The 23400-nt window shown below is 40.2% G+C and overlaps 1 protein-coding gene across 1 annotated transcript in view; it reads right to left on the reverse strand.

Moving 5' to 3' along the window:
- Positions 1-1041: 1041 nt before the first annotated feature.
- LOC131688937 (uncharacterized) overlaps positions 1042-23400 on the reverse strand; it is a 49565-nt gene continuing 27206 nt past the window's right edge. Inside the window, exons 2-5 of the mRNA XM_058973572.1 lie at positions 12842-13024; positions 11802-12780; positions 11591-11736; positions 1042-2803 (exon numbers count right to left, since the gene is read on the reverse strand). Of these exons, the coding sequence (XP_058829555.1) occupies positions 2681-2803; positions 11591-11736; positions 11802-12780; positions 12842-13024 (1431 nt within the window). The 3' untranslated portion in view covers positions 1042-2680. The remainder of the gene's footprint in view (positions 2804-11590; positions 11737-11801; positions 12781-12841; positions 13025-23400) is intronic.

Raw genomic sequence — 23400 nt, forward strand, 5'->3', positions numbered from 1 at the left:
GTCAATAAATCGAAAAACCCAAAAGTAACATTTTCACTTCCCGCTAGCCATAACGCTGCTGAACGAGTGAATGAGAGAGAGTGAAAGATTACGAGATAGCGAGAAGAAACAAGGGCACCGTCGCACCCGACATCGTTACCATCATCAACATCATCTCAAGCACTGAATAGCGGCCCTTAAGCGGACCCTACACGAGCAGAAATATTGACAATAAATCATTTATTGATCAATATATTGATGGTGTAAGGTCATCTTAAAAATATTGATCCTGTAGAATTTAAATGGGATTGATGGATTGAAGCAGTCTTGTCAATAAATTTATTGACAATATTTCTGTCTCGTGTAGGGTCCGCTTTACACGTTCAATATTTTTGTCAATACGCGTATTGACGATATTGTTACAATATTTCAATCCCATTTGAAATCCACATCGTCAATACAAGTTTTTTCGATTACACGTACAATACTTTTGTCAATACTGTCTAGTATTGACAAAAATATTGTACGTGTAAAGCGGCCCAATGATGACCGCGTGAGCTGCAGTGATGCCAGTTTTGTGGAATATTCAGGAATGTTCCAACTTTGTCGTGTAACATTTTCGAGCGCTATAGTATATACAAGAAATCGACTCCAGTTTATGGAAACAGTTTTGTTTTGAAATTCGATCTGGCAAAAGATCAACACCCAAAAAGTGAAGTATTATCCAACAGTAGTGATTCCGATTACGATTCCTATCTGACGGCGATTGTTGCTACGAAGATTTTATTATCCCGAGAACAGCGAAGAGGAAACACCGCAAATAACGACCGATCAACCAAAACCGCCAAACATCAACAGCCGCACCGACCAACCGAAACAAATGACACAGGGATCCGTCATATACAGTCCAATCCAATAAAGTGATTTTTAACCGAACCATCACGTTATTCTTCTCTTGAAAGCGTCCGCACAGCTGTACTTCCCAACAATACAACAAAAGGGCAATATAGCTAAGCAAAACATTGTAATATTGGAAATTTCTGAAAAAATAAAAACGATCGCTTCATTTTCCCATTGTCAGGGTGATTGTTTATTGTGTTATTCTTCCAAAAACGGTAAAGTTCCACGCATCGTAGCACGGTTTTCCAGTTTTATCTCGTTATTCTGATACATCTCCTGTAACATATGCAGTATTGATAATAGTAATAATAATAATAATCATGACAATCTATCAGCAGCAATGTTTTGTTGGTCACTTGGATTAGAACGATCACACTGACATTTGTCAAAGGGATACAAAACTAAACGCGTCACATCAACAGGATTTGGATTGCTCAACGAATTTGTTTTTGTGACATACCTACTTACGTTACAAAAGTCTGGGAGTTAAAAAATCTCAAACTTAATTATTACTTCCATGCACCTACTCCAAACATGCCGTCTAAGAGACCCTTGAATGAACAAGATAGTAAGCCTAGAAAATTGTGGTCATTTGTGTATGGTTAGGAGGTAGTTTTTAAATTTAGTTTTCTTCTGTAGTATATTTTTTGTTTACTAACAGAAGTGAGAAGTTGGAGGAGTTAATGGATGAACGAAGTTTATATATCCGATAAAGTATGTCTGATTGAAATATGTTGCAAGCTGATTGACTACTTGTTAACACATACGATGCAGCTCATCATTCCATAAATTTTGGAGACGATGAGCATTGAAATTTATCGATTAACTAACAAGCAAAAATATTGAAGCTATAAGCATCTCTTTTGTTCAACGTTTGCTCGAGCAACAAAAACAAAATGTTTATCTTCTATTCTGCAAATTATTTGATTTTGATCACAACTCTGCAAGCTTTTGTAAGTAGCCCATCTTTTTTCTTTTTTACTTGAAATTTCTGAGTTGCAACAACATAAGTAGTTGAATATATAAAGGCAACCCTAAAATGACATCATTTTTGTTATATTTTCTCTTATCGTCATTTTAGCCGTTAATAGACATATAAATCTACAGGTTATGCGCTTATACTTCAGCTTAATGAATAATTCTTACCGTTGCTCTGAAATTGATTTCACTATGCCGCCTAAAAGATTCAATGTTCGCTCTCTTACTTCTTCTGCCCACTTCTAGCTTTTCTTCTAAATTCGATCGCCGAAGATCAACTTCGGACGGAATAACCTGCGCATTTCATTGCCTGAAGTTGTTAAGTATGGAATAAGCAGTGGAAAATAGTAATCATATAAAATTCTTAAACTTATCAGAAAAGATACTCGACAGAACGTAAAATAAACCGTGTTTTCGCATATCAATTTCAGCATTTCGCTACCAAATAATTCTTTTCGAATTGTACTCAAGCGAAAAACTACAACAAAAAACCTAATCATCTCCCATAGGAAGTTCGTTTGCTCAGTGCCGCCTCGCGGGCCTCTTGCTTTTTGAAGCCAGTAATTTTCAATTTGCTTACTCGAGAGAGAAAGAATCTATCTTCAACTTCAACAGTTAACACGGTCGTTGATGTAGAGAAAAAAAATGATCTTATCTAAACGATTAAAAATATCTACCAAACTAAAAAAAACATCGCGCAGCATTTCTAAAGTCGAGGGAAGAAAAAAAAATTAAACAATAAAAAAACATATTCGCAACAACTGTGAGGCACCCCTCGGGCGTTGTTGATTTGACTTTATAAGATTGCGTCCCTGAGCGGGATTTAGATCTGTGTGCTGAACCGCTGGATCTGGGGTCGCGGCAAATCACCAAAAACCGTATCACCGTGGACGCTCCTGGCCAGTGCTTTGATGCTGGCAGCGATGTCCACATTGTCCTCGGTCATCTGAAAACGGAAATGAACAGAAATGTTATTCGACTATTCAACTGAAATTATGACTATTAACAAGTGGAATAGAACGGTAGAATTTCCGTGACTTTTACTAGGTAGATTCGAACCTAGCATCCTTAGTGATTCCGGCGTTAATGTATTACCAAATGCTACAGTACAGCGCGGGATACAGAACTTGCGCATTGCGTTTAAAGTTTGAATGTGATTTCAATTGGGTAAATCGATTATTTTGCACTTCGGTTTTAGAATCGAGTCGCCCTATATTCGCTCTAATGGTTACAATATCCATACAAAAGTGACAGTTCCGAGCGAACCTAAAGCAACGCTGATCTAAAAACGAAATTAGCATTAGAAAGCACATTCCATATTTTCTAGGGAAAATATGGGATGTCCTGCTTGCTCTATTTGTAATCTGATGTAGTGAGCTCGCGAATAGCGGTATCTGCGCTTGTGGCGACGGTTATCACGATATCAAACATATTGTCTGGGCATGCACTGAATATTGTTCTGCCAAATCTCAACTATTGAAACCCCTTCGAACCTGAGGAAGATCACTCAATGTCCCAGTTCGGGATGTACTGGTAAACGACAATCTCCTCTATCTACACCATCCTAAAAACCATGAATATACTAATTTAACTACCCTTTTTTCTAATTATTCTCAGAAGCGCCCTCTTCCTCCTGCACTGTACACAATCTATGGTTTGATGAGACTTTAAGGTAAAACGAAGCATCTCTATCAGTATCAGTCAACAAACAAGGGACCAAAGCGGACTCTACACGAGCGGAAATATTGTTAATAAACCAATTATTGATCAATATATTGATCGTGCAATGTCGTTTTGAAAATATTGATCCTGTAGAATTCAAATGGGATTGACGTATTGATGCTGTCTTGTCAATATTTTGATTGACAATATTCTGGTCTCGTGTAGGGTCCGCTTTACGTAATCTTGAAAATATTGATTCTGTAGAATTTAAATGGGATTGATGGATTGAAGTAGTTTTGTCAATATATTTATTGACAATATTGCTGTCTAGTGTGGGGAACTGATCACATCCTACCAGCTGGGAGAGCGAGAGAGACGAAGGACAATCATCGAGCAACTACAGGATCACATGGTCCAATACTTTACCGGCCTGCCACACATTCGAAGTTTGCTCCAGCTAAAAACGTTGACTGGAGAATCACATAAGGATTTACGTAACCTTTTCGGTGATTCCACACGCCATGTAGAAAGTCTTCGTTATTTTAAACAAGTGCTAACTGGAGTTTATGAGTACATAATCATGTACGCCATCACAAATGCATTGGACAACTTTACTCGCAATGCATGGGAATCGACGCAAAAACGAGGAGAGCTGCCAAAGTACGAATCAACCATCGCTTTTTTGAAAAGCAGGTGTCATATTCTTGAAAATTGTGAAGCTGCCAATTCAACACCGATAGCTACAGCACCACAGCAGGCCAGGTCTAAGTTTATGTCAGCGCCACCAAAACTACTTGCTCAGAAAAGCAACGCCGCTACTTCTAGTCGTCCCACCAGCCAAGGGGAATCGTGCGAATTCTGCGGTGGTACACATCTGAACTTTCAGTGTGCCATCTTGAAAAATATATATCCGCATCTCAGAAGTTCGAAAAGGTTGGAGCCGCTGGCGTATGCTTCAATTGGCTTAGAAAAAGACAGCGTTCCAGTAACTGTCCATTGAAGAACACAAGTCGAAAGTGTCAAAAGCGTCACCATACACTCCTCCATGAGGATGCAAAAAAAGATGAGCCGACAGACGTTCCTGAAACAGCGAACCCAGCCATTCCTACTGCTACGCCAAATTCTGTTCCAGTTTCTGGAAATGATCCACAAGTATCGACTACGTGCTCCTGCAAATTCGGACAATCGACGAAAACTGTGCTTTTGCTGATAGCAATAGTTCACGCTATCGACCGACACAATCAACCACATGAATGCTGCTGGACAAGTCAACTTCGTGACCGTAGAGATGGCGAACATCCTTGGTGTTCCGAAGCAAGGAGCCAACATTAGCGCGTGACAAGGTATTTGCGAAGTTCCGTTCTCGACATGAAAAGTTCTATGCTAACATAGAGTGCCTAGTTACTCCACAGGTAACCGCTACAGTACCGCCTACCAAACTCGACGTGAAAAAATTGAATATTCCCATCAGTAATATTGAACTTGCCGATCCTGCTTTCCATGAGCCAGGAAAAATCGATGTTGGTCGGAGCTGAACTATTTTTCGACCTGCTAAAGCCTGGGCATTTAATTATCGCTGATCATATGCCGCAACTAAGGGGGAGACCTACCTAGGATGAGTGGTCGCTGGAGTAGTCCACGAGCTTACCGTGACCGAACCTGCCATTCAACATGCAAACCTGGCTTTTATAGACAGAGTACAGGAGATGATGCGTCAGTTCTGGAAGTTCATGGTGCTACAACGTTGTCAGGCGAAGAGCAGTCATGTGAAGCTCATTTTTTATCAAAAACTGAACTGCCGTTATAAGCATATTTGTCCCATGTTCTATGGGATTTCCTATATACATGGGACAATTATGCGTATAACGGCAGTGAACGAGATCAGAGTGGACGTCAGACTTCCATTTAAGGATGCCTTCAACCAGTTGGATGATAGTCGTGCATTAGTCCTCAAGTGATTATTGATGTTGGAAAAGCGGTTGCAGCGTTGCCCTGAACTTCGATTGCCGAAGAAGCCATCGAATATCAACGTCAGTTAAAGGGATTGCTTGCCAGAGGTTGCTTTTCCATACATAAATGGTGTTCGAATTCCGTCGAATTTTTAGAACACATACCGCCCGAGGACCGTGAAAAACACCTAATTCTCCAAGAATACGGCGCTAATGAGGCCATCAAGGTTTTGCGACTATTATGGGATCCAACCCATGATATGTTCCTAATCGCCCACCAGCATCGACCAGTACTGGCTCAAATTGAAAGGATAGGTTTCGCGGATACCTCGACCGTAGCGTACGGCGCATGCATCTACCTGCGTAGCGTGTTTGTTTGGCTCGGAAAAGCTAAGACTCATCAGCAGTAAATCCAAGGTTCTTCCACTACACGAACTCACCATCCCAAGAAAGGAATTGTGTACCGCTCTATTATTGACACGTCAGCTAGATAAAGTGATTCCAGCCATTCAAACGCCATTGCAAGAAGTAGTGCTTTTGTTCGATAGTATAATCGTTTTAGCATGGGTAAAAATGGTGTTGTATTCGATCAGAGTGTAATCCTGCTGATGTAGTATCGAGAGGACAGCTTCCTGTGGAACTAAGACGCAACAAAGCGTGGTGGAACGCCTCAATGTTATTAACTATGAAGTGGAGGATCCAGAAGAAGTTCCGGAACAACTGCTCCCAGAGATGAAGATGTTAGTTGCACTGCCAGCAATGAAAATCGAACCTTTTGCATTATTTTCTAAGCACAATAATTTCCGCAAGATTCAGCGTATCATGTCGTACGTTTTACGGTTTTCTAACAACTGTCGGAAACATCAACCCTCAAAACGCATACTGTCACGCCACTTGACCCTCGATGAATTGCATCGGTCCACGTTAGCTATCTTCAGGGTGGTGCAACAAGTGCAACTAGCCGACGAAATTGAGCGACTTCAGGCTAACAAACACTGCAGAAAGATTGGAAACTTATGCCTGTTCTACGAGGACGGTCTGCTCAGCATAGGGGGCCGATTGGTCCATTCAAATCTACCGTTTGCATCGAAACATCCCATCATTCTACCAGACAGGGACCCAATCACAAGGATGTTCATCAATACAATGCACAACGAGTTTCTTCATCCTGGACAAGCAGCACTTTGTAATGCCATCCGACAACGATACTGGCCACTGAAGGCTCGTTCCATTGTGCGTCAGATAACCCGTAAATGTGTAAGGCGTTAACCGTACAAGACTAAAAGCGTCCGTTCAGCTCATGAGAAATCTTCCTCAGCCGCGAATCGTACCGTCTCCGCCTTTCGCCGTGACTAGTGTGGATTACGCTGGTCCGCTCTGCGTAAAGCAAGGAATATACCGCTCAAAACTCGTGAAGGCTTATGTAGCTGTATGTACCTTGAAGCAGTATCTGACATGACCACTGATGCGTTTCTGGCGTCACTAAAGAGATTTATCAGTCGCAGAGGCTTAATTCAACAACTCTATTCTGACAATGCTACTAATTTCAAGGGAGCCAACACGAGATGCTTCAATTATATCGCCGACCAAGTACATCAATTTTGTGCACAACGAGACATTCGAGGGAATGGCGACAATTCTTACTGAAATTGAAGCTGTGCTGAAGTCGAGGCCTTTATTCAGTATTTCATCCGATCCTGAAGATTCACATGTTATAACTCCAGACCATTTCCTTATAGGCAGACCACCTATCGCACCAGTTGAACCATCGCTTGAAGACATAAAGGTAAGCCGTTTGAACCGTTGGCAACATCTAAAGTTCATGCGTGAGCATTCTTGGCGTGTCTGGAGCCGAGACTATCTTAGCTCGTTACAACTGCGTAAGAAAAATCATCGGACTATGCCAAATCTGCGCCCAGGCGTGATCGGTCTCGTTCACGATAAGAAACAACTGCCTTTTTTGAGTTCCTAAGAAACCCAGTGATTTCAACTGTGGGCTCAAGCCTCCACGATACCAACCGTTCCACAGCCGGAATACTGCCGAAAGAATTTTATCTGCAAATGTTTAACATCATCCACCGGGAGCTGAACCTAATTATGAACGAGGCTTTTTGACAAATATTCTTCGATCCCACATACTGCTAACTGACTCGCAAAAGTGATCAAAACTTACCAGGAATATCTTTCAGGCCACTCTGGCATTCAAAGATAGAATGGCTCAGCTGAAAGCAAACAAGCGGGGAGATACACTGGTGTCGTTTGACCTCGAATATGCATTCGATAGGGTAAATCAACATTTTTTGTTTCATACCATACCTTTCTGCACCTTTCCTCACATACCGATCAGTACGCCAAGGCGAACCGTTAGCTATGTACCTGTTTATTGTTCAGCTGCACCCGCTATTGAAGCGATTAGAACAGATGTGTGGAGCAGACCTAATCATCAGCTGAATGAAATGCGAAATTGATTCAGGCGGTTCGTACAAGTAGCAGGCGCCCGTCTGAACGAAGCGAAAACAACGGCCATTGACGGCCATAGTTTCGTACGGAAAACAGCATCGAAATCCTCGGCGTGATTTTTGCGAACTCAGTTCCATGCATGCTGTACTTTAATAGGGACATTCTCGTGATAAATTTTGGTCTGCTGGTTTTGCGTCGATTGGCTTTACACCAGAAAGTAACGTTGCTGTTGTCTAAAATGTGGTACATGCTAGCAAACCTTCATTGAACCAATGGCACAAGTGGCCCATACTATCTGCTACCATACGCTTCTACCTATATTTTGGGTGTTTTGCGACGGTACCGATGCAACAACTGGCGCGTAACAAGGAAGACGACAGCCTGAATTTGCAGTTTTTTTTGCGATGAAGCCCTGCCAATAAATCGCCACTTACACGAGATCGAATCCCTTCCACTCTATTTTTCCTTCTTCAACCAAGCAAATCCTACCCAAGCATCTTCTCTTCCTTGCCTAACAATAACCATTGACTATATTTTTTTTTTTTTTTTTTCGAGAGTTGTCCTACTGGAGCTGTAGAGCTAGGTTCTCGGAAGGGCTCCCCGTCAGAATCACATACTACAATTTGCAGACGAGACAGGCAATGTCGCCCAATAAAACACTGCAATAGGCCAATTGTAGCGGGCCGTGATTCTGAATGTGATATTCATTGTACGGTTCAGGCATGTGCGGGCGTAGGGACTCGGAATTGCGTGTATCATCGCGAAGGGCTCGAACATTTGTACGTTAATGTGCTCGATCGCGTGTGCGTTTGTATGTCGCGTGTGCTAACGTGTAACTTCGCGTGCATAAATTCTATTTCATAACCGTGTGCCTTTCGCATATTCGCGTGTGTTCTAGAATAATCGCGCGCGGACCGTGAATCTGATACTTAATTTTTTGTGTACGGTTCAGATTCCAGAAGGAAGTGGGTTCTTCCATATCATTAGAGTTCCCAATCATGTCGTCGTAGAACGCGTGGTCTAGAGGATATGAGCTTCATTTTTTTTTTTTGATTGGTCCAACTGAATGTATGGACCTAAATTGCTAGAATGAAGGTTAAAGATTTCCGGACGTGACCGATTCATGATCGCGCATTTGCGGGTTGGCGTTTGAGATCGCGTTTGTAACTTCGTAAGTACTAAAACGTTCACACAATTGCCGGAGTGTTATCAAGTTTACGCGATCGCGGGCATAGGTGTGCGTAGATGATCGCGAAGGGCTTAAGCGTTCGTATGTTGACGTGTTTGTCGCGTGTATGTGACTTTGCATGTATAAATTCGATTTTGAAACCTTGCGGCGATTGATATATTCGCGGACCGTCATTCTGATCTTTAGTTTTCGGTGTACGGATCACATTCTGACAGGGAGAGAGTTACCCCATATCACTAGAGTTTCCGGTCATGTCGCCATGGAACGTTTTGTCTAGTGGATATGGTAGTTATTTTTCAATTTTATTATTTTTTTATTAATTAACAAGGACCTAGATTGTTTGTACCGAGGATAGATACTTCCGGACGATCCCGATTCATGATGGCGCGAGCGCGGGAGTTTGTAGGTTGACACTTGAGATCGTGTTGGTAAGTTTATTAGTGCTGAGATTTTCACCTTATCACCGGGGTGTAATCATGTTTGCGAGTTCGTAGGTTGCTTGGAAAATCGCGAGGGGCTTTAACGTTTGTGCGCTGACGTGATTTTGTAACGTGTGTTCTTGAATGGTTGCGCGAACCGTGAGTCTGATATTAAATTTTCAGTGCGCGGTTTGAATTCTGGCAGAGAGTGGGATCGTTTATATCAATAGGGTTCCCGGTCATGTCGCCATGAGACGTGTTGTCTAATAGGTATGGGCGTATTTTCTCAATTGGTCCAGCTGAAGGCATGGACCTAGGCTTCTAGGATCAAGGATAGACTTTCGGACATGACCGATTCGTAATCGCGTGCACGATGGCATTTTTGTAGGTTCCCGCTGAGACCGCGTTTGAGAATGTGTGAGTGTTAAGACGTTCACTATCACCATCTTTGTTGACCCAGCTGAAGGCGGGTGTAGAATGGCAGTATAGGACTCGAAAAGAAGAAATAAAAGACAATATATGAGAGACGTAATAGATTAGATAGGTACAAGATACAGCTGAAGTTATGATCATCACATGAGACATACATTAGTACTTCAAACACTACTAATACTTGAATAGCCAATCACCATACATAGCACATCCTTTCTCAATTATCTATTTGTTACTGGTTGATTGTTGGTTATGAGCTGGTGAATAGAGGAAAGGTATAGAACAGACAAAAGGCTCATATCAGCCCTCCCGGCCTCCCCGACACACCACTATCGAGGCGTATTGTAATCAACATCTTGAAGCGGGCTTCTTATATAAATCAAATCCTCAGTAGTCATAATGTTTGGTGGAATATTAACATGAGAACTAATTAACCTCTAGTAGTAGAACTTGGTGCAAATAAAAACTAAAAAGAGCGAAGGTCCTTATATTTAGATAACTCTATTGAATATATTGTGGCTTGATGATGTTTACAATACCGTCAATCCCATCAACCTGCGAGAGGGAATAACCATTGACTATATTACAACATTAACTTTCCAAATCCGCCAACACCCATACTCCGATCTAATCAGGTACACTTTTAAACAAATATGCTGAAGTTATTGAGTCTGAGTTAATCTGTAATAATGTAATAATGCAGAAAGTAACGACTAAATTTAATTCACGATAAAAGGGTAAATGCTTTGACATTTTTTTTTAAAGTATACTCAATAATACATTAAGATACATTAAGGATATCTTCCAAAAATATATATGCTTTACTAATACTAATAACATTCAGAAGCAAACTAATTATTCATCAGCTTTATATTTAGAACAATATTAATCTCGTGGTAATAGAGCATGTCACGGGACCAGAATAGGAAAAAATGCCCATTCATTCAGTAGATCATTATCATACGAACAAACCCGGCTCCTCCCGATTGATGTTGTTGTTGTGACTGGGAATGTAAATCACATTCGGTCGCTGATGCAACATTTCGTAATGCAGAATAAAATTGTATCATCATGTGCCTACTGCATCAATATATTTATATTTTGATGTGATGAAAGACGTTATGCAATCTGTAGGACTGCTTGTCTCACATCAAACAAAAATCTTCAGATTCAGTATTCTTTAGTGTGAAATTCCGGAAGTATCTGTATGATTGATATGTATACAATGTACATGTAGAAAGTAACATTGATGCTAAATACAATTTCAAACAGCTTGGATCCAGCACACAGATAGAATGCGCGAAACATGACCGTTTTGTTAACAGCACAGACGAAACAAGGCGTGCGATAACGATTGATCAAACATTAATTTGGAGTAGCACACTACTGTGGTGTACTCGCGCCTTTTTCAGAATGAAAGAATGAATGAGGCAGTCGATATCGGGGCCCCAAATTTCGCCTGGGTTCATTCAATCACGAAGTCAGATTTCATTGGTTTGGAGTTAACTTCTAACAAAAAACTAAACTGGGAATCGTTGGAAAAGTGTAACGATGAGCTACTTTCCGAGACTCATATGAAGCGTTGTGTTCTCTGTGCTTTGATTAAATCTAACCAAACTCACCTCTTCGAAATCTTCTTCGTTCGTTCGGAACTGCGTCATCACCTGAGGCATGGAGATCGGAAGACTTTTCGCAATCGAACTGTTTTGGCGGCCAAGCTGACGTGATGGTATGTAGATACCATCGTCGTTATTATTTCCAATCGAGTCTAGGTGTGGGATGATGGGAGATAAATCATTTAAACTTCTTATTAGAGACCTCTAGGACACTCACCATCGAAGCCAAGTTCTTCCTCGTCCGAAAGGGTGTTCGACAGCGGCGATTTATCATTTTCCATGCCGTCGATATCAAACATGCAGTCCGATTCGAACGAGTTGGAATCAAGCAACCGTTGCTGTTGCTGCATGATTGACGAATTTGTACTGGAATGTTGCTGCTGTGCTGCTGTTGATGCGTCTATGGTCGTGATTGTTGGCGTCTGTTGCATCATCATCACAGTTAGCGGTTGTCTACTGATGGCACCATGAGTATTGCTAAAGCTAACGTTATTATTGTTGTTGCTGTTGAAGCTGCTAAAGTTTGCTCTATTTTGCACCCTGGCTGATGCATTCAGTCTCGCGCCAGGCGAAGGGGAGGATGATTGATCAGCGGTTGACGCTGAGGATGAAGTTGATGACGCAGCGGCAGCAACATTGACTTGCTGTCGAGTGTTGGCACTGGCAGCGGTAATCATCGGTGGACTGTTACCGGTGGACATTGGCATATATTCGGGTGTTGGAGGAGGTGTTTCTAGCTGACTGCCGGCATTTGAGTCGCTCGTACCAGTAGCCACCATCGGGCTTACACTGCCACGAAGAATGGTTACTCTTTCGGTTGAACCAGCCGTTGTTATTGGTTGAATGGTCGCTTCGCTAGTATTGCTGCTACTGCTGATGTTGTGCAGTAGCTCAGGTACATTGTTTGCTAGCTTAGCCAGGATCAGGCAGTCCTGTTCGGCGCGTTCTCGCTTCACCTTGAGCACAGCGAACTGCTGTTCGGTGAAGCGATGGATCCGCTCGTTTGCTGCTTCCGTTTCCCGTTCCATGTAGGCACGGAGCAGTTGCACAAACTGATTATCACTTTTCGCTTTGCTGAGCAGTTTGCTCTTGTCAACCAGGTCGCTGTAGCTAAGGCTGGATCCGTTCAGTAGGATGCCAAATGCAGGGGAGTAATTTTCGTCGGCTTCACGGGCACTCAGCTGCTCCTGCGTTGTCTGCAATTATTGGTAGTTGTAAATAAGTTCGTAATCGGGGGAAAATGTACTCTTATCTTACCATTAAAGTCGCATTAACCAGACAGCTGACATTAGAAGCGGAGGTGGATTCGTTAGTTTTTTGAGCGTATACGGTACACTCGCAATTCCGGCACTGGCAGAGATCCCATTCTTCGAAGACACGTACCTTGCGCAGCAGACCGTCGAATTGAATTACGGTTGCGCAACGAACCGGACCGAGTGCCTGAAATGATAATGAAAATGATTTCATAGATGATGTTAATAAATAATAAAAACAACGCCGGATTATGGGAACCAATTGTGAAATTTTTACTAACAGATGATGCGCAACAATACAATTTGTCCTCCGATGTACAATAAGAGGTCAGTTGAAATATGGAACAATTTCAATAAAAATGATTTCCAGTATTTAGAGCAGTGCCTTTATCGAGTTGAACAGTATTGATAAAAATACCAAATAAATTCAACAAGCGTCTTAGCGTTGAATCAGGTAAATTTTTTATTTAATTTTGTCTAGCCTCGGGGCTTTATTGTCGTATGACAAGAGAGTAAATGAGAACTCCATCATCGAAACCGGTGTTTCGTTCACAGTATCGTGGGGGACGCAGGGCAGTAGGTCTTCTGTGCCGGAGTGGAATGCGGACAAAACTTCTTGGCGAAATCGAATATCCATCGGTTTGAAGATTCCTCGCTCTCGTTAGTACTGGTTCGGTTTCGCATACGTCGGGTTGTACCCCAAAAAGTGCTTATCGACGTATCTCTCGTTATTCCGTCGACGGCTCGGCGCCAATAGCTACGTTTATTGGCTTTCATCAAACTCGTCATTCGCGTTTCTAATGTCGCGCACTGGCGATAGCTAGTGGCTAACCTATCGTCTCGGAAGGCCTTATACGCGACGACCTTTCTCGCGTATACGTCTGAGCACTCTTTTTCCCACCACGGATCGGGAGAAAGTTTTGAATGTTCGCGCTTGACACACGTTGCGTCTGAGCTTGAATCACGGTATTGAGAATCAAATCGGACAGAAACTTTTTTTATCCCTAGGGATAGGGCCGATGATGGTGGCTAGCAGGTTTCATACATCTTTGACCTGACAGACGAAACTATGGTGCCTTCAACACAGGCAACGCAGATCCAAGGCCATCATTGAAATGGTAAGTTCTGCGTTTGAGATGTACTTCCCCCGGTTGCCAGACGAAAACCTGTAATTATTACGTGTGACATTGTATGTAAAGTCTAATTACGAGTCCTGTGGTGGTGTGTGTGGAAAGTGTGAGTTTTAGCGTTCGAGTTGGCGTCGGTAGTGTGATCACGAAGGGCTCGAGCGTTTGTATGTTAACGTGTTTGTCGCTTACGCTAGCGTGTGTGCAACTTCGCGTGCATAAATTCGATGTCATAATCGTGTGGCCATTCGCATATTCGCATGTATTTTTGAATGATTGCACGCGGAACGTGAGTCTGATGCTTAATTTTTAGTGCTAGATGCTAGAAGAGTCAGTTTCCCCATATCACTAGAGTTACCGGTCATGTCGCTGTGGAACGTTTTATCTAGTGAGTATGAACGTCATTGCTTGATTGATCCAACTGAAGGTATGAGTCTAGGCTTCTATAACCGAGGGTGGACTTCCGGACGTTACCGATTCATGATCGCGCGGGCGGTGGGTTTGCTTGAATATGTGTAGATGATTGCAATTGCATGTTCGCGTTTGTGGCCAAGCCCGTGCTATTCCGAAGGAGCGAACCGTTGTACGTTTGGAATGAAAGACATTGTGAGTGTATATGAGAGAATATGCAATTAATTGTGTTAGTGAGTTTTAGTATGAATCTAATTTAGGATATAGTAATAAAAGGGTACATAACATGCCCAATAAAGAAAAAAAGATGCAAAGAGATTAACTAGAAGTGTATAAATTTACCGATATTATTTTTGGAATACATCAGTAGTCGATAAGCAAACTAATAGAACTACTACAAAAACAGGATTTCATCATGCTATGCTGACCGGGAATGGATGATTCACGTGCGTCGGTAAACAAATTGTACCTTAGATTATCCAAATGAATATCTTCCCGAATGAATAGAATCGAATGTACATATTGAAGACTGGGTTTACCAACTATTCTATCATATGCGCCAGTTCTATATCCATTCCCTGATCCAGCTGTCACAAATTCTCAAACAAACACACACAGATAGGCAAACGATTAGCACATAAACGTTGTACACTAGTACTAAAAACTAACTAAAAGGTTTCTACTTCTACATTTCTTTATTCATTTTATTGACCTGTGCATGATGACGAAGCTGACCGATAAATCAACACGCAATGACCCCTACTGCGGGCTGTGCCCACAAGCACTACCATTAAGCTGTTGAACAGCACAGAAAAGGCCAATCCACGGCGATCCACCAGCCTGCCTCGCCAATGTGCACAGGCTGTTGGCTGACTGTTAGTTTGGGCTGGTGCGGAGTATGAAAAAACACAAAACATAAAAAGGCCCCGTAAGCCCTCTCGGTCTCCTTGGCGCACCACTATCGAGGCATAATGCAATAACCATCTTAAAGCAGTTGTCTGTCAGGTGCTGCTTGATGATGTTTGGAATACCGTCAAACTCGTCAACCTAGGGGAGAGGAGAATGAAGTCGGACAGAAACTTGCACCCTTACTCCGGAGAAAATGCCTGTGTCGAGTCGATAGTTTCGGATATCGCGGTCGCGTAGCTCTTCCAGTCAATTTTGCATGTGAGATCATACGATACATTGATTGGTTCCGATGATGTTGAGCCGGGGGGATTGCAATCACGATCGGCAGGTGGTCACTATTGTGGAGGTCAAATATTATCTTTCCTTGGCAATATAACGCACAGTGGGACCAATCCAAAAAAGATGGGACAAAACCTATTTGAGGCCTTAGAAGCCATTTTAGAGCCAGCATTTCTTCTTAGGATATGTTCACAATATTATTCTGCAACTTTTTAAATAGAAAATTTTTTGTTTGGACTAAAGTAGAGTACCCGAGCAAAAAAAATTTTTCAAAAAAAATTTTTTAGAGGGTCGATGTCTTCGACAAAGTTGTAGAACATTATGTTTTGAATAACTTCTTCTAAGATACCACAGACCTCATTTTTGAGGCAAAATTGTTGTTTTTTGTAAATATGACCAAAAAATCAGTTTTTCGACTTTTCCATGCTAAAAACCTCAATTGATTAATTCAATATGTTCTACAAACTTGCAGGTATCACTAAATACAACTTTTTGTTGAAGGAACTATTAACGTAAAATCAATTTTTTGGCTTCTAAAACTATTTTTCATATAAATTTGCTCTATTTTCATCAAAGATTTCTGTTTTTTGGTCACTTTTGGGCAGCCAAACTTTATCTATTCCGATACTCCATTATTCCTAGAATACATTTAATATCACATGGAAACAGGATATAGTTGGACGCATTGCGTGGGTGACCATTCATGTACGACAGTTTATAACATAAAATGTGTTTATATTATTTTTAATTTATATACATTATTAGCTATTCCCAAAATCTTATATTTTACACGCACTTACAAGCATGTAGAACATATTGAGTTGATTGAAAAATAAAAAATTTGAAATTAAACTACCAAAGAACAACGATTTCGGCTTAAAAAATAAATCGATAGTATGTGTAAGGTACTTTCAACAAAAATATTCGAAATTGAACATTATACAACTTTGCTGAAGTCCTCAACCATCTAAAAAAATAGAAATGTTTGAATTATATTGTGAATGTTTTTTCCAAAGACGCCAAGGTTCTATAATATCTAAAGCCTCAAATAGGTATTGATCAACTTTTATGAATTTGTAGAACTAACCTTATTGGTTAAACTAAAGCAGAAATCCCGGACTAAAAAAATCAAATTTTGTTTAAATGGTTCAGATCATCAGCAAAGTTGCCAAATATTGTGTTTGGAACAATTTTGTTGAAAATACCATATACATACTGTAGATTTATTTTTTTAGCAGCAATCGTTGTTCTTTGGCAGTTTAATTTCAAATTTCATATTTTTTTCACTTTTCCATATTGTAACCGCAATTCATTATCTCAATATGTTCTATATGCAGGTAGGGGCGTGCGAATTATAAGATTTTGGGAATAGCTAATAATGTATATAAATTAAAAATAATATAAACACATTTTATGTTATAAACTGTCGTACATGAATGGTCACCCACGCAATGCGTCCAACTATATCCTGTTTCCATGTAATATTAAATGTATTCTAGGAATAATGGGGTATCGGAATAAAAAAAGTTTGGCTGCCCAAAAGTGCCCAAAAAAACAAAAATCTTTGATGAAAATACAGCAAATTTATATGAAAAATAGTTTTAGAAGCCAAAAAATTGATTTTACGTTATTAGTTCCTTCAACAAAAAGTTGTATTTTAGTGATACCAGCAAGTTTATAGGAAGTATTAAATCAATCAGTTGAGGTTTTTAGTATGAAAAAGTCGAAAAACTGATTTTTTGGTCATATTTTCAACAAACAATTTTGCCTCAAAAATTAGGTCTGATGTCTGTGGTATCTTAGAAGAAGTTATTCAAAACATAATGTTCTACAACTTTGTCGAAGACATCGACCATCTAAAAAAAATTCTTGAAACAAAATTTTTGCTCGGGTACTCTACTTTAGTCTAACCAAAAAAAATTATTTTTAAAAAGTTGCAGGATAATATTTTGAATATATCCTGCAAAGAAATGCTGGCTCTAAAATGACATCTAAGGCCTCAAATAGGTTTTGTCCCATCTTTTTTGGATTGGTCCCACTGTGTAACGGTAGCGAGGTCGAGCATAAAGATATTTCCATTATACTGGCGGTCTAGGGATCCGTGTCATTTCCACTGTGTTCCTTTGTCATATTGTCATATGGAAGTCGTCGCAAATATCTTGAAGTGTCGAAGAGCGATTATTGTCGTACGGACAGCTCCATCCACTGTGGTAGATGAAGTTTCCAAGAAGCAGTCGTGGTGCGGGAAGGAGTTCAATCACGCTGCAAGGAGGGGCCATTATTCAGTCAACTGCTTTAAGAATGTTCTCACTGTTGGTAGAAGTTGTGAATATCTAATCCTCAATGTCAGAAAATTTCAGAAATCCCATTTTGGGTTGAGTTTCTTATAGTAAAATAGGAGCACTTAGGATTTTTGATGCCTCGGGAACTCCTGGTTGTCTTTCACTTCCCCAAAAACAGGAGGGGTTGTATTCGAGTTTGTTTCGGGACATCTTATTGATCTTTATGGTTTTTATTTTGTGCTCCCGTTTAGGACAATCTTGGACCCTTACAAGCAAGCTCGGGAGTTGGCAGTTGGCAAGAGTACATATGGGTTTTCAGAGGAAAGTGGGGCAGCACTTAAGCACTTCTGCATAAGATCTTTGGCGGATCGCTTCAGTTTATCCGCGTGCAGTTTGTACAATGGACATGTCAAAAGTGTATGCGGATTCTCCCCACAGTAAACACACTTTTCAGTAGCTCTCCTGTAGGCATCATCCGCATGGCCTTCCCCACATTTGCCGCACCGCAGCTTATTGCGACAGTGGGTGGCCGTATGCACTAGCTGTTTGCAATTGGAACAATTCATGACCCGTGGTACAAACAGACGAAAAGGTACACGAGCTCCCTCCACTTCAACGTGGAGCCGACATAGCGGATTCGGCAAAAGTCATTGATGAATAGTATTTCCCATTATCGATTGATATTAAGTGCAATTGCTTGCACTCCAATATCTTCACTGATTGAATGCCAGGGTTCCTAAAGCGGCGGACCCCGTCCTTCATCTGAACGTCAACAGTTAGACCCGCATCACTGACTGACTACGCCGTCGCTTTCGATATCGCGAGAAGGAATGTAGACGCGATACTCCATCGTGAATATCGTTTACCTGGTATAGATCAGTTACCACTACGCGCAGTTGGTCTGACTGGACCTTTTTAATTTCAGTCATGACTGAGTATCGTTTTGTCAGCTCCCACGGTTTAGCTATACTGTTCAGTGGTTTATTTTTGAGCCGGAAGTATACCACCCAAGGACCAGTCCAATCTTCCTGGTAGGTTGGGGTTCAGTGGCGTAGCCAGAAATTTGGTTTGGAGGGGGTTTTGATGAAAATCGCAAATTTCTTGAAAAAATGCTAAAATTTAATATGAGTTTGATAAATTATTGAAAACTCAAAAACATAAGTAGTCTAACAGATGTCATTCCAGTCTACAAACAAGAAGGATCAACATAGAACAGTTTTCAAACCTCTATAGATTATTTTCTTGTATAATATGTCAATGAAGTCAAAAATTGCGATCTTTTAAAGTGGGATAAATGATCTAAAAAATTTTCAACGTTCAAGATCACCTAATATAATAATCCTTGACTTTGAAGGTTTGACAACTTCGGCAAGTTATCAACATAAAACAGCGCCTGCTTTGATATAGAAATTTTAGTGATTAACTCTCATAGAGGTAATTATGGTGAATTAATTTTTCAAAAATATTAAGAGACATGGTGCCTTCAGCAAAGTTTTTGATAATGTCATTTCAAACAATTTTGCTGCAAATATGAAGGCTACATGAATTCAACATATAGGGATTTAAATGGACTGGGCCTGCTATATTTCTTCTTAGTGAGGAAAAATTTAGGTGAAAACTATTTTTTTCTGCGCTACGGATAAAATTGTTTGAAACAATCATTGCGAGTTGAGAACACAAAACCTATAACTAAATTATGGATGGATGGAACTGAAACTTGCGTTTCGACTTCATCTCATCAGAATCCGACACTAACTTGGTGGGCGGACTAAGCTAGCGCCGAATTGATGCTAGCTTCTGAAAATGGAATCACTCTTTGTGTTTTTGAGTCCTTTTAATATCTGGGAATTATTTGTTTTAAATCCAGTTCCCTTATTTTTTTGTAAGCTTCAAAGGCACCTTGAACGCAATGTGAATTTATTATTTAATTACCGCAGAAGAGATTTATCAAATGCAGTAATTTCAGAATAGCTTGTTGTAAAGGTTTTCTACTACTATATTTCGATACCCTGAATATGTGGGATATTTATGTCTTTGACAAAGTTGTTTGAAATAGCACTTTCGAAAACTTTGCTGGAGACATTAAGTCTCGACCCAAATTTGGTTGAAGAGTAATTCTTGTCTATAATTACTTCTAGGAGGATTAACCGTCAAAATTATTCTATCAGCAGATGAACAGTTTTACGTTTTGAAATTCTTCAATGTTACTTAACATCGAAATTTGGCAGTTTCGAATGAATGTGATCGTGACCGTTAAAAATTTATCGAGCATTAATTTTACTTTTCTTCATTAGTCAACCTCACAACTTGCAGTACTAGTACGTAGCACACAAAATTTTAGTACGCCATTCATTGCATCCTTCTAAGAGGCTATTCATATAGTTGATAATACAACAAAAATCCAATGCTCATAAAACCGATCCTGACCTGCTAGAGACAAAATCACATCAGCTTTCAACTAGTTTCTGAAATGTTATTCTTGTTGTTAACCATATTGAATTGTTGTCTAAACTCTACACAATCTAAAAAAATACACTTTCAGCAAATGTTGAATTGTATGTAAGTTTTCGGTAAACAAGCTTATGTTTTATATGCAATCAACCTATTCAAATTTAGATTCCCATTCGAAAAATTGTCTCTAATCCATATTTTGAAGCATCTTTCCAAAAATGAGCTCATAATAATTCAGACAGTTATTTTATTTTACATTGAAGTAATTTGACAACTATGGGATTTTGGCTAAGAGATAAGTTACAAGATCCCCTTCCCACAATTTTCCAAAAGTTCTCATGACGCTTTAAACACAGTTCTCGATGTAGTGATCAGAGAATATTTTTCCAAAAATATTTTGTGGAATATTAAATTAAATTCGTCAGCATCAATTTTTTTTCAATCCAATTAATTTTGGTTTGGGGGGGGTTTAACCCCCAAACCCCCCCCCCCCTGGCTACGCCACTGTTGGGGTTATCTGTTCTAGAACTATGAGTAGTCCTAAATATTTCGCTTAGACTTCAGTGTTCATCATTTAATGCGGAAGCAATATGCTGGAACGCACTATTTAACTTTACAAAAATATAAAAAAACATTAAAAAAAATCAATAAGAAAAGTAAAAATAAAATACTTACCAGTTAGTTTTTGACGAGTTAAAAGATGTCCTACAAAGCCGTGTGGTGTCCAGCGGGCTGAAATCTTTTTACACTATTTCAGCCAAGAATAGAACCTCTGGGAACTGCTCCCATGTCGTAAGAAGCGACTAACAACATGCTAGGAGTTCCGAGGTCGAGGTATTGCTCCGTATCGAAGACTTAACCTGGACGGACCTTAAGGTTTTACATCATAACGTTTATCCATTCTGTATTTAGTGAAAAACTGACATATAGTCACCTTTTCTGATTCGCTATTCTCGATTGTGTACCAACGTTTTAAGTTTCTTCTGGTGGATGTTTATTAGCCGTAAAGGACGAAATATAATTCTACACTAAGTAATAGAATATACCGGCACTTCCACGCCAAGGTTTAACTTCCAAAGCTTTGGTTTAAAAACCGTTTTTTAAAAAAAGGAAATTTTCATGTAGGAAATTTATTGAATTACCCTAAGATGGAGCTGTCGAATTGCACAGAAAGTTTTTTATGTTGCAAGCGATCTGTAGATGTGTTAAATTAGGTATTTTTTTTTATTAAATCTGGAACCGTCTACCGACAAATCTACATTTTCGAATACCTCCAAAAGTGACTTCTTGAGGTCTCATGAAGGCCAGCTTTATGATACTTTTGCTTTCCTAAACAGTGATAAAAATCTCAATATTCCAGAACTACAATTTGTCAGAAAATGTAGGGCCATCGGAAGCTAAAACTTCGTAAATCGCACTCCTAGTCCTTTCTTCAAAATCATCCAGGGCAGTACTCTACGTCACACGCTCGATTTTGCACCGCTCATATGGTAGTCGGTATTTGCTAGTATTGCTGTTCTCCCATCCATTCTTCTTCTGGATCACCGAAGGATCCCCTGTCGTAGTGTTTATTATATTTGTTACGCATAATAAACATGTCGTTTCCAATTAGTATTTATCCCAATTATGAGAACGTGTCTGATAGGGAGAGTGGAGATACCAACTTGTCATTAACATATCGCAGTGATTTTTTTACATTAATTTGGGATATCTTTTATACATTTGTACGTTATCTTTGCACTGCAAACTTTGAAAATGATTATTGAAGTGTTAATAAGAATTACTTTACTGTTAGTGTTAATAAGAATTAAATTACTCCCGATGGCCGGCTTTTCGGAGTTCAAATTGTTCTTTCGAATTCTCGGAAATTGATTGCGAGTGACTTCGTACATATTGCTAAGATCGTATTGTCTACAGATGAATATACCTCTATCATATTCCACGCGGTTTTGTCCTTTCATTACGCCCCACGGAAGAATAATTTTTAAAATGCCTATTTGAATAGATTCATATTTCTAGTGGAGGTCGAACACCTGAAAACTTTGATCTAAAATGAAAAGACAAAGCGCGTGAGTACTTAGCTAAATCACAAGATATATCCTGATTCATCTCCCTACCTACTAACACCAATCCTATCCTGTGACACTTGTGTATGATGCAGAGAATTCCTCGGTCATAATAGTCACAAGTGTTGAACTAACATTCCTTCCCATCTCAAAATTGACCTGCATGGGCGTGGCCATCTACGTTTATGATCATACTATAATCTTAGTCTCTTTATTTTGCACGTTGAGTATGATGAACTACTCCCAAGTATCATACGATTGGTTCAATATGCAATTTCAACAGGCTTTGATCAATCACGGGAAACTCACGGGCGGTCAACTAAGCTAAGCTAATTTAAGCTAAAAGATGTCCTACATTAAATTGCACCCCGGAAAACAACAACATCGCGAATTGGTTTTGCGCAAGCACCTGGAAAATCCTCAACTCCCTCATCGGGACATCGGAAAACAAATCGGAATACTACCAAACGCTGAGCATCGAACGGAAGGAGAAATGCGGTCAGAATGGATGTTCCATTAGTGATCAGGATCACAAGTGTATAGTGAAAGCGTTTTAGCGGAGTTCCAAATGGTTCGGTCAGGGATGTTGGCCAAAAAGATGAATCTGTCCAAGTCTTTCGTTCAAAGATTCAAGGACCGGGAGAGATTGAATTTGTACAAAGAGCAGAAGGCTCCAAATCGTGACGAACGGCAAAATACGGTGGGAAGGTACCGGGCCCAGAAACTGTACACCAAGATGCTGACGAAGCCATATTATCTCATCATGAGACTTACGTCAAAGCAGCTTCTGGGGCTACTGCGCTTAGCAGAAGTTCGATGTTCCGGAGGAAGTAAGGAAGAAGAAACTTTCAAAGTTTGTCAATAAATACATGAATTGGCAAGTGATTTGCTCATGCGGCAAACTGAGTGCGCCCTACGTGACTACCGGGACTGTAAACGGAGAGATCTACCTCAAGGAGTATTTACAGAGACGTCAGCTCCCTGTGTTGAAGCAATACGAGGGCCCTACGATCTTCTGGCGGGTCTAGCTTCGTGCCA

The sequence above is a fragment of the Topomyia yanbarensis genome, chromosome 3 (assembly GCF_030247195.1).
Source record: "Topomyia yanbarensis strain Yona2022 chromosome 3, ASM3024719v1, whole genome shotgun sequence".
Taxonomy (NCBI): domain Eukaryota; kingdom Metazoa; phylum Arthropoda; class Insecta; order Diptera; family Culicidae; genus Topomyia; species Topomyia yanbarensis.